This window comes from Pelodiscus sinensis, chromosome 2 (genome assembly GCF_052426305.1).
Source record: "Pelodiscus sinensis isolate ZL-2025 chromosome 2, ASM5242630v1, whole genome shotgun sequence".
In the NCBI taxonomy this organism is placed as follows: Eukaryota; Metazoa; Chordata; order Testudines; family Trionychidae; genus Pelodiscus; species Pelodiscus sinensis.
Window position 1 is genome coordinate 241069618 of NC_143053.1, and position 12305 is coordinate 241081922.

The 12305-nt window shown below is 47.2% G+C and overlaps 1 protein-coding gene across 5 annotated transcripts in view; it reads left to right on the top strand.

The window, feature by feature from the left end:
- The first annotated feature begins 2624 nt into the window (after positions 1 to 2624).
- Positions 2625 to 12305, top strand: part of ESYT2 (extended synaptotagmin 2) — a 179546-nt gene continuing 169865 nt past the window's right edge. Inside the window, exon 1 of one of the 5 annotated variants that reach the window (XM_089776777.1) lies at positions 2625 to 2654. In XM_089776777.1, the coding sequence (XP_089632903.1) occupies positions 2640 to 2654 (15 nt within the window). In that variant the 5' untranslated portion in view covers positions 2625 to 2639. Of the gene's footprint in view, positions 2655 to 3311; positions 3893 to 12305 lie in introns of those variants that run through there. The other 4 variants (XM_075922735.2, XM_075922736.2, XM_075922737.2 and 1 more) reach the window with 4 other exon arrangements.

Consider the following 12305-nt stretch of genomic DNA (forward strand, 5'->3'; position numbering starts at 1 on the left):
TTTGGGTTTACATGGGACTCAATACGCCGTTCATGGGTGGGAGCCAAAACAAAAAGGTAGTTAATATAATAGTCTTCTGTTGATATACATTTTAGTAGTTAAATTCCTGGACTGTCATTCCTCATTAAAAGTGCTGTCATATGGGTGGAAATTGGGTAAATATTGTATTTTATTAATATCAGCAGAACTGACTTAAGTGGGGCCTGTGTGTTGCGTAGACTTGCCTTAATCTTTGTATTCATGCCAATCAGTGTGAAATAATCTATTTGCATATATATTTGCATGTATATGCAACCACACTTAAGTTGCAGACCTTGGCATGTGCTCTGAGTATCACTGCGGCCCCTAGAACTTCCAAAGTTGAATAGCCCTGGTCTACACTATGGATGTAAGCAAGTAGTCGAGTAGTCGACTACTCGTCTGCCTCCCTCCCTTGCCGCCTCTGTGGGAGTGGGATTTTATACTTGTATTTCAGGTTTAATAATGTATAACTTAATTTTATCCTGCCAGCCACCTTTTTTTGTGACCTTCTGGGGCATTGGTAGAAATGCATCTGACAGACTGCTAGTGTCTGTACTAATGTTAAGGCAGGGACAGACGATTAGGCCCTTTAGTTAAATATACAGTTCTTTGTTTTAAGGTTTAGTAAGTAAGAGACAGGATCTTGTATTGGGTCTATGTTAATAAGATTAGAGAAATGTTAACTGTTTTGATTACAAAATTTAGTAAGGTTTAATTTACAATGTTTTTTTTATTGCTCAATATAAAACACTGCTGTTTGTATACCTTTGAAGGTCTCTATAAAAGACTGTGTGAATGAGGAATGTATGCATCAGAAAAAGATAAGGTGTGAAGGCCATTGTTAAAACCATATGGTCAAAAGAGGAGAGGTGAAGAAATTTAACGAGACTTATCAACGCCAGAGAACCGTCAATGAGCATCCATGATTAAGGAAGAGCAAATTGACGACCCTAAGGTGGAGGCTAGCACCCCTAAAGACAACTGATTAACTCAATCCAGGACAGGATGACCCTTTGGGAGGTGTTTTGGAATGTTAGCATCAAAAGATAACACCTATTAAGGAGTTATCGGTCACAAACTGACACAGCAAAATCCATAGACTTCAACAGAGAAAAAGGACTATAAGAACAGGGTGCTTTGCCATGGGACTTTGGGTTCGTCTTGCCACCAACTCCAGGAGCATCAGATTGTGCCCGACAAAGCCCGGCTCCCCTGGGTGGCCACTAGATTGATCAAGACTCTGGACTGGTAACTATAATATCGACCTGCGGGACTGTGTGCACGGTGTGTATATGTGTGGGTGACTGAAAAGCATATGCTAACTGTTGTATTCTCAATAAATGCAGCGTGCAGCCTTCTTCCCTATAAAAGATCTTGTGTGCTTTGTATGGGCATAACACCTCTGTATCAGAGGCTGCAAGGGGGGGAAGCAGGAGCCTGTATTAGAGGCAGCAGCGCAGGTGGGGCAGGGGAGGCTGCCATGAAGCAACTCTTGTCTTCAGCGGCCCGACCTGAACGCGGGCAGAGGCTGCTGCCGGAGCAGCCTCTGTTCCCAGTGGCTGCTGGACCAAGGATGAACCGGGACTGAACAATCCCAGCTCAGTACCAGCTCGTGCCAGGTCCAGAAGCTACTCCTGTTGTGCCTCTGCAGTTTAAATGTAGTAGGAGTCAGGCTGCCTGCGCACCCAGCTCTTATTACATTTAAACTGCAGAGCCACAGCATGGGTAGCTTCTGGACCCCTCACGAAGCAGGACTGAGGAAGCCTGCCCTTATCAACTAATCGTGTAGTTGATAAAAATGTTACTGACTATGTGATTAATGGATTACCTGCCTCTTAATATCCTTAGTCTACACAGACATGGCGTCACCTTAACATAAGTGCTATGGCTCTTGTGGAGATGGAATTATGCAAGCGTAGTCTGGGACTTATTTTGGCAGAAGCAGAATTCTAGTGTAAATACTGACATAATAAAGTTGATGTGAATAAGCTTGTGTTGGTCTAGCTCCGGCATGTAGATCAGGCCTAAGCCAGCAGGAGAGAGCCCTTCTGTGGAATTAATAACATCACCTCTATGAGAGCTGGTACAGGGCGTCCCCGCTATAAGTTGCCCCGGTATACATCTGTTCCACACTAAAGTTGTTGACGCTTGTAGAACCTGCTGTGTTATAATTCCCCCATTCCCTGCTCTTAAGTCACGCATAAAAAACCCACCCCAATTTGCGTAAATCGAAGTCAGTCGCAGGAAAAAAAATACTCCGCTTTAAGTTGTTTTGCATAGCTATATGGATGTGAGTTTCACGCATAGACCTGGGCTACATACAAGTGTATAGCACTTAGCACAAAGAATCCCTGACCTTGACTAAGGCCCTAGGCACTAACAACATACTATTAACAATCAGGTATAGTAGAATTATCGTGGGGGGGAAACTACAGGAAAATCTGCCATTGCTGGGAAGTGGAAGAAATAGCTTGTGGCTCCTTTGAAGCTACTCACGTATTAACCATTTGTTCTGAGTTATCTCTTGTTGCTGTTAATTATAGGTGCAAAATATGCAGAAGGCAGTTGGTGTGATGAGAAAAGTAGTCACAAGGAACTAGGATATATAAGAACAGGAGATGGTGGGATGTGTGGTGAGTACAATTTACATCTGTACTTGGAGAGCCCTTACTTCTATGGCCCTAAAAAGAATAAACTTAAAAAACAACAAATAGTCTGGTAGACCGGCCATCTGAAGAAGCAGGTTGTGCCCACAAAAGCTCACAATACCATCTACATGTTTTGTTAGTCTATAAAGTGCTACCAGATTATTCCTTGTTTTTTAAATTTATCCTGTACAGACTAACTCCACTACCCCCTGAAGCTGCTAAAGAGTGTTTGTCTCCTTTCCCATCTATGGTCTTTCTATGGTCTTTCTCCCTGATTTTGATCAGCCGACCTGTATTTCCCCCTCTGTCCCTGTCACGTCTCCTCCCACGCGCCTCTATTCCTGCACAGTTGGCCTTTGATCCTCTGATTAGTGCCGCAGGACCAAGGGAGGGGAGCTGGGATGCTGTTGCTGCCTGCGGGCGCGGCGTAGGTCAGCCCCGGCTCCCACGCACTGACGCGTGGGTGGGTGGGCGGGGGGCGACACTGTTTAGCTTTCGTTGCCCGCCGGACTGGCCCAGAGCCAGCTTCAGCCACGGTGTAGCTGCCCCCGCCTCGTTGCCCAGGGGCGCCAGGCAGGCAGCCCCGGCTCGGAGGGCCCCACGTGTGGCGTGTCCCGCGGGGGAGGGAGGCTCCCTGGGGACGGGCCGCCCGGGTTCCCGCAGCGACGCCCACAGACGCAGCAGGACGGGGAAGGGCGGGGACGGGTTCGCGGTTGGGCCGCTCCGCTGCGCCGCTCCCCTCCCCTCCCTCGGCACCCGGAAGCGGGCGGCCGTTGGTGCCAGTGAGCGGCGAGCGGGGCTGAGCGCAGGATGCGAGCCCTGCCCCACTGCGCGCCCGGAGCCAGCGCCCGAGGAGCCGCCGCCAGAGCATGAGCGGGTCCGGGGCCCAGCAGCCCCCCGGCGCGGGGTCGGAGGAGGATCCCGCCGCGGCGGGGATGGCAGCGGCCGCGGAGCCGGTGCCGGAGCCTCCCCCGATGCTGAGCGTTGACGTGTCGGGGCTGGTGTCGCAGTTCGCGCGGAGCTTCGTGCTCGTCTTCCCCGTGTACGTGCTGGGCTACCTGGGGCTGAGCTTCAGCTGGATCCTCCTCGCCCTGCTCGGGCTCTTCTGGCTGCGCAGGCACCGCGGCGGCAAGAGCTCCCGCCTGGGCCGGGCCCTCGCCTTCCTGCAGGACGAGGAGCGGGTGGTGCGGCTCAGCGTCTCCTCGGCCGAGCTGCCTGCATGGGTGAGTGACACCCCGCGCCGGGGCCCGACGCCCCCTGCCTACCGGGGGCCGGCGCCTGCCGCTGCCTTCGGGACCCGACCACATGGGGCATGGACACACACCCCAGGCCGGCATCTGTCATCTTCCCCGAGGGAAGAGACAAGAAGGTTCTAGCCTGGCCTAGGGCTGAGGGGTGTGTGTGTGTGTGGGGGGGGATCCGATCTAGAGTCTTTGGGGCTTCTAGACTGAGGAGACACATCACCTGCCAGGGCCCTTGGGTGCCTGCCTAGGACTTCCTCCAGTATCCGTGACTCCACTCGATCCTGCTGGAGAGGGGCTTCATTCACAACCCCAAACCATAGCATCTCTTCCTCCTGGCCACATACCTGTTGTCTGCCCTCACCCGTGCACCCACTCTGCCTTGAGAGCAGCCCTGCTCTGCCTACCTCTTTTTATTAGCGTCAGTACTCAGGCGCTTATGGCCCATCTAGTAAATACTTGTGCTGAGCATGAAGCAGCCACTGCCTTCTGCTAACTTTATATTTAGCGGTAGGGATTGAATCATGGCTGGGGCTTCTTGCAAAGAAATAAAATGTAGTTCAACATTCTAGCTGTCTAAACTGGAATATGCAGCTTAGCCTCATAACTTAGTTCAAAGAAAATAAAGAATCTTTAAGGTATAAATCTCATGCTTCAGATAAATTCTCAGAGTACATTTTCTTAAAAAAAATTGAGTATGAAATGCCAGCCTCACATAGCTTTAATTTACCAGTGATTCTTATTGAACCTTGAATACATGCATGATGATCTGTTTCTGGCTCTGTTCTTAGTCTTGCCATGGGGACTGACCTAAGGCTATTTGAGTGTACTTAGTGTGCTTACCTGTGTATTTAAAAAAAGATCTCTATTGTTTTTGTAAAGTGGAGCCTTAATTGGGATTTGCAGGATTTATAACGCTTGATAAAAATTATAGTGTTACCTGAAGTTAACCATCTTTCAAAGTTTAGGTTGACTAAGTTTTTTTGTTTAGTAATTCCTTTACATCTTAATTATTTTAAGAAGTGCTTAGACAGGGTTACCTGCAATCCACATGATAATGTCAAGGGACCTTTGAAGTTTCACAAAGATAAGAGTCCCCATACCTTCCTTGACACTGATACAGAGCAGGGGGCAGAGGAGGAGAGAAGAGGAGGGAGCGTACACATGTAACTGTGGGTTAACCAGTGAGCCCAGGCTTAACAGTTAAACATGTACACAAGTACATGTCAACATCCCTAATTTTAACTATATAGCATGGCTAGTTCATTTCAATAATCTAATTTGCTATCTAGATTCTTCATAGGAAGATGCTTACAGAAACTATATACAGATAGGAAGCCCTCTGTCATCAAGATTAATTTTTTTGTATTTTGTGTAATTTTGTGTTTTTTGCGCTGTGTCACGTTTTGTACAGGCGCTACAGCAGGGTGGGCAATACTTTCTGATGGGGCGTCACTCAAAACATTTGGTAAATGGTCAAGGGTCTCACTCTTCTTTGATATTAATGGAGGAGACAAAGGGTGTCGGATGGAGGTTGGGTGCAGAAGGGAGCTGGGGGTAGGGTTGGGGGGCAGGTGGGGATGTGGAGTCTGGGAGGGAGTTTGGGTGAAGGAAGGGGTTGTGACTTGGGGCAAGGGATTGGGATGCAGGAGGGGGTGAAGGGTCTGGGGGGGGATATGGTTATGGGTGCAGGAGACAATTCTGATCTAAAGGAGGTGCGTAGGAGGAGGTGCAGGGTCGGGGGGGTATGGGTGCAGGAGCAGGGGTGCAGAGGGCTTGGATTATGACTTGTGGCAGGGCTGTAGGGAGGGGGTTGAGGGAGGTAGGGGGCTGGAGAACAAGGTGCAGGCTGTGACCAGAAGGTGTTACTTAGGCAGCTCCTGGCCATGAGCCCAGCAAGACTATAAGGTAGGCTGCTCAAAGGATTGGTTTCTGGCCAGTGGGAATTGCTGGGATGTGGAATGGTGGCGAAGAGCTGGATCTAATTGTTTGCAAGGCAGTTCCAGCCCACAGGCAACATTTTGCCAAGCCTTCCACTAGAGAAAATGACATTTATTTCCCTGTGTAAGTAGACCAAAGACCTAAAGCTTTGGAAGTGTGGCTATGCCATGTCTGTCCCTTGAGGTCTAAAACTATACTTTGTAGGCCACTGAAGAGATGAAATTCTAGAGGACAGCAGAAACTCGGCGAGGAAAAATGTGGTTAGCAGAAGCTCCATTAGTGAGGAAAAGATAGAATTAGGAACAATGTTAGATTTAATTAGGGATGTAAGTAACTAGTCAAGCTTAACTAGCTGCCCCACCCCCTATCAGAAAGAGGCAGCAGGAGCCGGTCCTGGGGGGAGCTGGCTTAGAAGCCGGTTCCCCCTATTGCTGTCTCTGCGGGGGGAGAGAAGGGGCAGGGGAGGCAGAGGCACAGTGGAAGGGCTGGGTGCGAGCCAGGAATCAGCTGTCCCGGTTCATGCCGGGTCCCAGATGCTGGACCTCTGCTTTTTAAATCTATTAAAAAGGCAGAGGCGCAGCTTCAGGGACCCAGTGTGAGCCAGGACAGCTGATTCCCCGCTCGTGCCCGGTCCTTCTGCTGAGCCTCTGCTTTTTAAATGCATTAAGAGCCTAGTGGCTCTCTGTCTTTTAAATGTATTATCTCCCGAGGCCGGGAGCTAACCCCACTGCAATTTTCTCCCCTTATTGACAAATCGAGTAGTCGATGGAAATGAAAATTAATTTTCATTATCAACGAGAACAGTGTTTCTCAAATTGCTCCATGGATCCACTCTGAGAAACCTGATAATTGGCCGCTGTGGTTTGCTTATTTACCAGCTCCACATCTACGGAGCCACCTGGCTTCCATTAGCTCCAGTTCACTGTTTGCAGTCAAGGGGAGCTGCATTGCTTCCCACGGCTCTACTTTGCTGTAAATGGCAAACCAGAGCCAATGGGAGCCATAAGACTCCATGGCTGTGGAGCCAGTAAATAAACAAATCGCAGTGGCCAGTTCTCATAGTGAGATCCACGAACCACTTTGAGAAACACTGAAACCCACTTTTCGTTGTAATTACAAATCAGTGGCTTCTTTTTATCCTTGACCTTCTCTAGTGATTGATTACCCAAGACTTTGTTTATATTGATGCAGTGCATAAATATCTACTTCAGGGACTTTTGAAATAGTGCAATGAGAAAACAGCTTTCTTATTTGACAGATATTTCCAAAATTAGCTTTTCCTTGAGATGTATATTTAATATATGTTAGCAGATGTGCATTTGTTGTTTTTGTCTAATCAGTTGGCTGGCCCAAGTGTAAAAAAAACCCCAAAACGTGGCCCTTTTTAACCTTTTAGTGTTCTGTATTCCAGACAGATATAATTATGATACATTTTATCTATGAAGACAGAATGCTTGAGAGTGGAATGACCACATTTCTGAAGTTACAGCTGTTCCTTAAATGGACAAAAGCACTTGGTACCAAAGTCAATAAAAAAGTTTTATGGGAGTTTTTATTTTGTGTTTTCCTTCTTTAAGTAATGTATCTCAGAAGATTCTATTTCTCTCATTTCTCTCTGCATTATTTACAAACTTATCTGTGAGGGCCATTCATTTGAGGGCCATTCCAAAATGAAGATGCTTGGACAAGGCATTAAATCCACAATCTCATAACTATCCAAAGAGGTTGCTTCTCAGTTAGAGGGGCATTGCTCTGTCTGTTGGTTACTGGAATAATGAAAGAGAATGTTTCCTTAATATTGGAGGCTTATTACTGTTATGGGACAGTGAGACAGAAAATGAGTCAGGGAGAGCATAGAAGAAACTTTCTATTAAAAATAACCTATACTCTTGCATGAATTCTTTAGTTCCATTTGTTTTATTTTTGATAAAAAAAATAACGTAGAGTATAAACTACTGCAAAATTGAAACCTAAATCTTGGGTAGGAATATTGCTTTAGCATTATGTGTTGAAAGAATGTAATATAGATTGAACTGCTCTAGTCTGGCACTCTCTCGTCCATTAACTTCTGTGGTAGGGATGTTAAATTTCATTTAATCAACTAATCGACTAGTTGATGGATTTTTCATCGACTAGTAGATTAGTCGATAGGTGGGCAGTCACAGTGGGGTTACTTTCCGTTCCTGAGAGCTACCCTGCTGCGTCTTTGCCTTTTAAATGTATTAAGAGCCTGCCAGCTCTTAATGCATTTAAAAGGCTGAGGTGCAGCAAGGAGGATCCTGCGCAAGCCAATACAGCTGATTCCTGGCTCACGCTGGGTCCCCCTGCTGCGTACCATTGTTAAATGTAAAATGGCTGGAGTACAGCAGGGGACCCAGTGCAAACCAGGAATCAGCTGTCCCAGCTTGTGCTGGGTCCCTTGCTATGCTTCTGATTTTTAAAAGTATTAAGAGCTGGCAGGCTCTTAATACATTTAAAAAGCAGAGGCACAGCATCTGGCACTGGGCGCAAGCTGGGAATTAGCTGTTTCCTGACTCGTGTCTAGTCCCCACTACTCCCCTGTCCTGTGGAGACGGTGCTGGGGGGAGCTGGCTTTTAAGATTTTTTTTCAGCTCTGAGATTTTTCCCGGTCTGATAGCATCCATGGCCTGGGAAGAGAGGTATTCAAGTCTCTGATAGCAGTCAGCAGAAAAGCATATGAAGAAATGTTAGCATTATTAACCATTTCCGCATGAAAACATTTAAGCCACAAATACTTTATTAGTGTTTCCAATTGATCTACTTCAAATGATTCTGAAGCTTAAATGTATTGAATCTTTGTAGAAAAGATTACTGGAAAAGCTTAACTGCAAATTTCCAAAATGATTTGCAATCTGTCTTTGTATGAGAGTTGTATATTTATTTCTGTTTAAGAATGGCTTATTGTTGTTTACCCTAAACAGTGTCCCCATCTAACGGGTATTTTGCTAATCATGTAGTCAGTACAATTTGTATCAACTACAGGATTAGTTGAAAAGGAGAGGCTCGCTCTGGGACCACTGCGCCTCTGCCTAGTGGCTCTTACTACATTTAAAATGCAGAGGCGCAGCAGTCCTGTACACAAGTGAGGTGGGACTGCTTGGTCCCGGCTTGCGTCAGGTTCAGCAGCCCCTGTTTGCGGTAGCGCAGCTGGCCACGGACAGGGGCTGCTGCTGGAACAGCCCCTGCCTATGGCCAGCCCAGGCTGTTGCAAACCGGGGCTGCTTTGCAGCAGCTGCCTCTGTCCTTGGGGGGGCCCAGCTTCCGACTGGGACCCCTGTGGAGAGGGGCTGCTGCTAGAGCAGCCTCTGCCCATGATGAGCTTCAGCCTGCTGCAGGCTGCTTTGCAGCAACCGCCTCTGCCTTCCCTGTGCTGCCTCTGCGCCCCCCCCCCCATCACCAGCTCCTGTTCCTCCCCCCTTGCTGCCTTTCATAGCGAGTAGTCGATTACTGCACTCGACTACCCAATAAGCTTATGCTTAAAATTTTAAACCAAACTGTCTAAACTGTGCGTTTGGATTGTATTTAAGTAAACCAGATCTCCCCCCCCCCAAAAAAAAAAAAAAATCTGATGCAACTTTCTTGCATAAATAAGCCAAAAGTTATTCAGTGAGACTGCACTTACTGTTGCCTTACTATTAGACTATGCCACCACAGCACTGAAAGGGAAAGGACATTAGTATAGAATTATCAACATGTATTAGTTTTACTAGGATGTTTCTAACCTAATGTATATAGTTAGAAGTTTTTAGAAAGTGTATTTAATTTTTGTCCAATAAAACACTGGTGAAATGGTGCAAAGTGTGTGAATTGACTTCACAGGATGCATATTTAAATATCTGTTTCATTTTAAATATTGATAATAAACAATAAATATTAGTGCCTTGAAAGAGGAGGTGAGGGATCGTGCTGCTGACGAATAAACTGATCATTTCTACTTCAAAATATAAAGCACATCTGTACATCTTTTCATAAACTGCTTTGGTACGTGCAGGTTGTTTAATCATCATTTTTTGGAATAAAATACACATAATATCTTGTTTTTTGTCAGACACTTCAAAATGATTCTGCAGTGAAGATGATGGATTTATGACAAATTAGACAATTTTACTTTACTCCTATTTGCACTGTAGACCCCTGTATGGCTGTGGAAGAAAAATGGCTCAATTTTGAGTTAATGGTTCAAAGTCTGCTCTGGCTTTGCCCATAGAGCAGGGGACAACAACCCTCTCCCAGCAGCGGCTAGGGCCTTGCAGTTGCCATGCAGCTAGAGGCTGAAGAACCAGCTCTGGCTTCCTGCTGCAAGGCCAGGAGAGGCATGAGTGCATAGGGACTTGGGTGGCCCGGCAAGCAGGGCTGGAGGCATGACCCCGCACTGGGCTCCGCGTCCCTGGGGCTACTCCTGCCAAGCTGGGGCATGCAGCTCCCAGGAGATAAGGGGTTAACGCCCCCCTCTTGGCTACAGGCTCTGCTTCCTGCCCCAGGAGAGGGCGGGGCTGGAGCTGCTCTGCAGATCCAGGGCTGGGCAGCGAGTCACAAGCTGCTGCTGACTCAGTGAGGCGCTGGGGCCCAAGCTGCGCCATGCTGCTCCCTGTAGGGTGTGGGAGGGGACAGGGAGCCCATTCTCCAGCACCTTGCTGTGCCCAGCTGGGGTGGAACCAGCCCCGAGCAGCCGCAGGCTCTGCCTGCCCCGGCCCCAGAGCAGCTGCCTGTAGATGAGGGGCAAGTCCCAGCAAAGGGCTGGGCCAGGCAATGAAGTGATTGTCTCCCCTCTCCCAGCCCCTCCTCACTCCAGCACTGCTCCTGGGGGCTGAGAGTTCCAGCGCTGCTGCCAGTGTGCATGCTTGGGGAACAGAATGTGGGAGTTAAAGGGGGGGATGAAAGAGGTTGCGGAGGCAGGATGAAAGGGGCATTGCACTGAGGGGGATGGGATGGTGCAGGGGGTCATGGGTTTGAGGGGAGTGAGGCTGGAGCAGAGGGAAGATGTGAGGGGGGATACAATTTTACTTTGCAGAAGCTGCACTTTCCTTTACTCACACTTCTTTGCCTACCTCCCCAATTAGCTATTTGTCTGCATTCTCACCCTCACCTTTTCTGCATTACTTTCCCAAACCCCGTTCGCCCCCAAACTCCCTCTCATACCCCTACCCCACACCCTCTCCTACTGTCAAACTCCCTTCCAGGCCCTGCTCTTCTCACCCCCTCCCGTACTCCACCTCTTGCCCAGATGCTGCATCCCTATCCCACTTGCTGGCAGCCCTGTCTCTCACACTGAACCCTCATTTTTTGTCCCTACCCCAGATCCTAAGGGGGTGCATAAAGTCCACTAACTATGGAACCCCAGAAAAGTAAATCTAGAGTATGGGAAGCCCTGAAACTCAGTTCTCCCCCTCCCCCGTGTTCCCTCATCCCATGGAGCTGGAGCACCAGAAGAGGGAGGCATCTCAGTTGGGGGCCACATCAGTGAGGGTTGGGGGGTTTTGAAGGAGTTTATTTTGCTTCTGACTTGTGTGATCCCCAACTGATTTTTTCTGTGGGTCAGTGGCCCCCAGTCCAAAAATGATTCCCTGCCCCTGCCATAAATGAAACATTGAAACTTTTTGTGTTGGACATAAATTAATATTTTGCTTTATTTAAAATGAAGTTTGATAAACTAACATGAGAAAGTTAAAATGCTTAATCTGTTTAATAATTTAAACTGTTCTTCTCAGCTCCAGCAGGTTCAGGAAATATGGTCACAGTACCTAGCCTGCCCCTCCTCCCGGTATGCATATCCATAAATAGAAGTGTGAATAAGTTAAATCTTGGCACGCCACTTCTGAAAAGTTGCCGACCCCTGCTATAGAATATAGAATTTGAAGACTGAGGTCAGAGAGGTGCAACCTTCAGGAATTTGTCTTACAGATCCTTTACTGATGATGAATATGTGAACTCAGAACAACAAAACTTAACCTGAGATCCAGCTGGTAACTTCTAAGCCTGCTAGCTCAAAACAAACTAAGAATTCAACCAATCTGATAACAAAATTTAAATGCAAAAATGGGACCCTGCAGTGCCATTTTTGCCACTTTTCAGGCCATAAAGTACCATCAGTTAAATTTTCCTATGCTCAGCAACATGAAAAGACAGAAAACAGATGACTATTTATCCTACTGCTACACATTGCTGTGCTAGGTATAGCAGATTCAGGAGAATTCTTTTTCTAAAATGCTAATACTGAAAGTTGCAGGCTGAGTCACAAATATAATGGTAAATTTTTGGTCAAATCCAAGTATAAAACTTGCCTACAAAGTGATGGTTGTCCTAATACTTACCTGCAGCTAATCAATTGTATGACTAGTATTGCAGACAATTATCTAGACATCAAGTTTGTGTGGGAAGTATGAAAGAATAGCAATAACAAAGTCACAAATCCAAGAGAATTAAGAGTTAACTT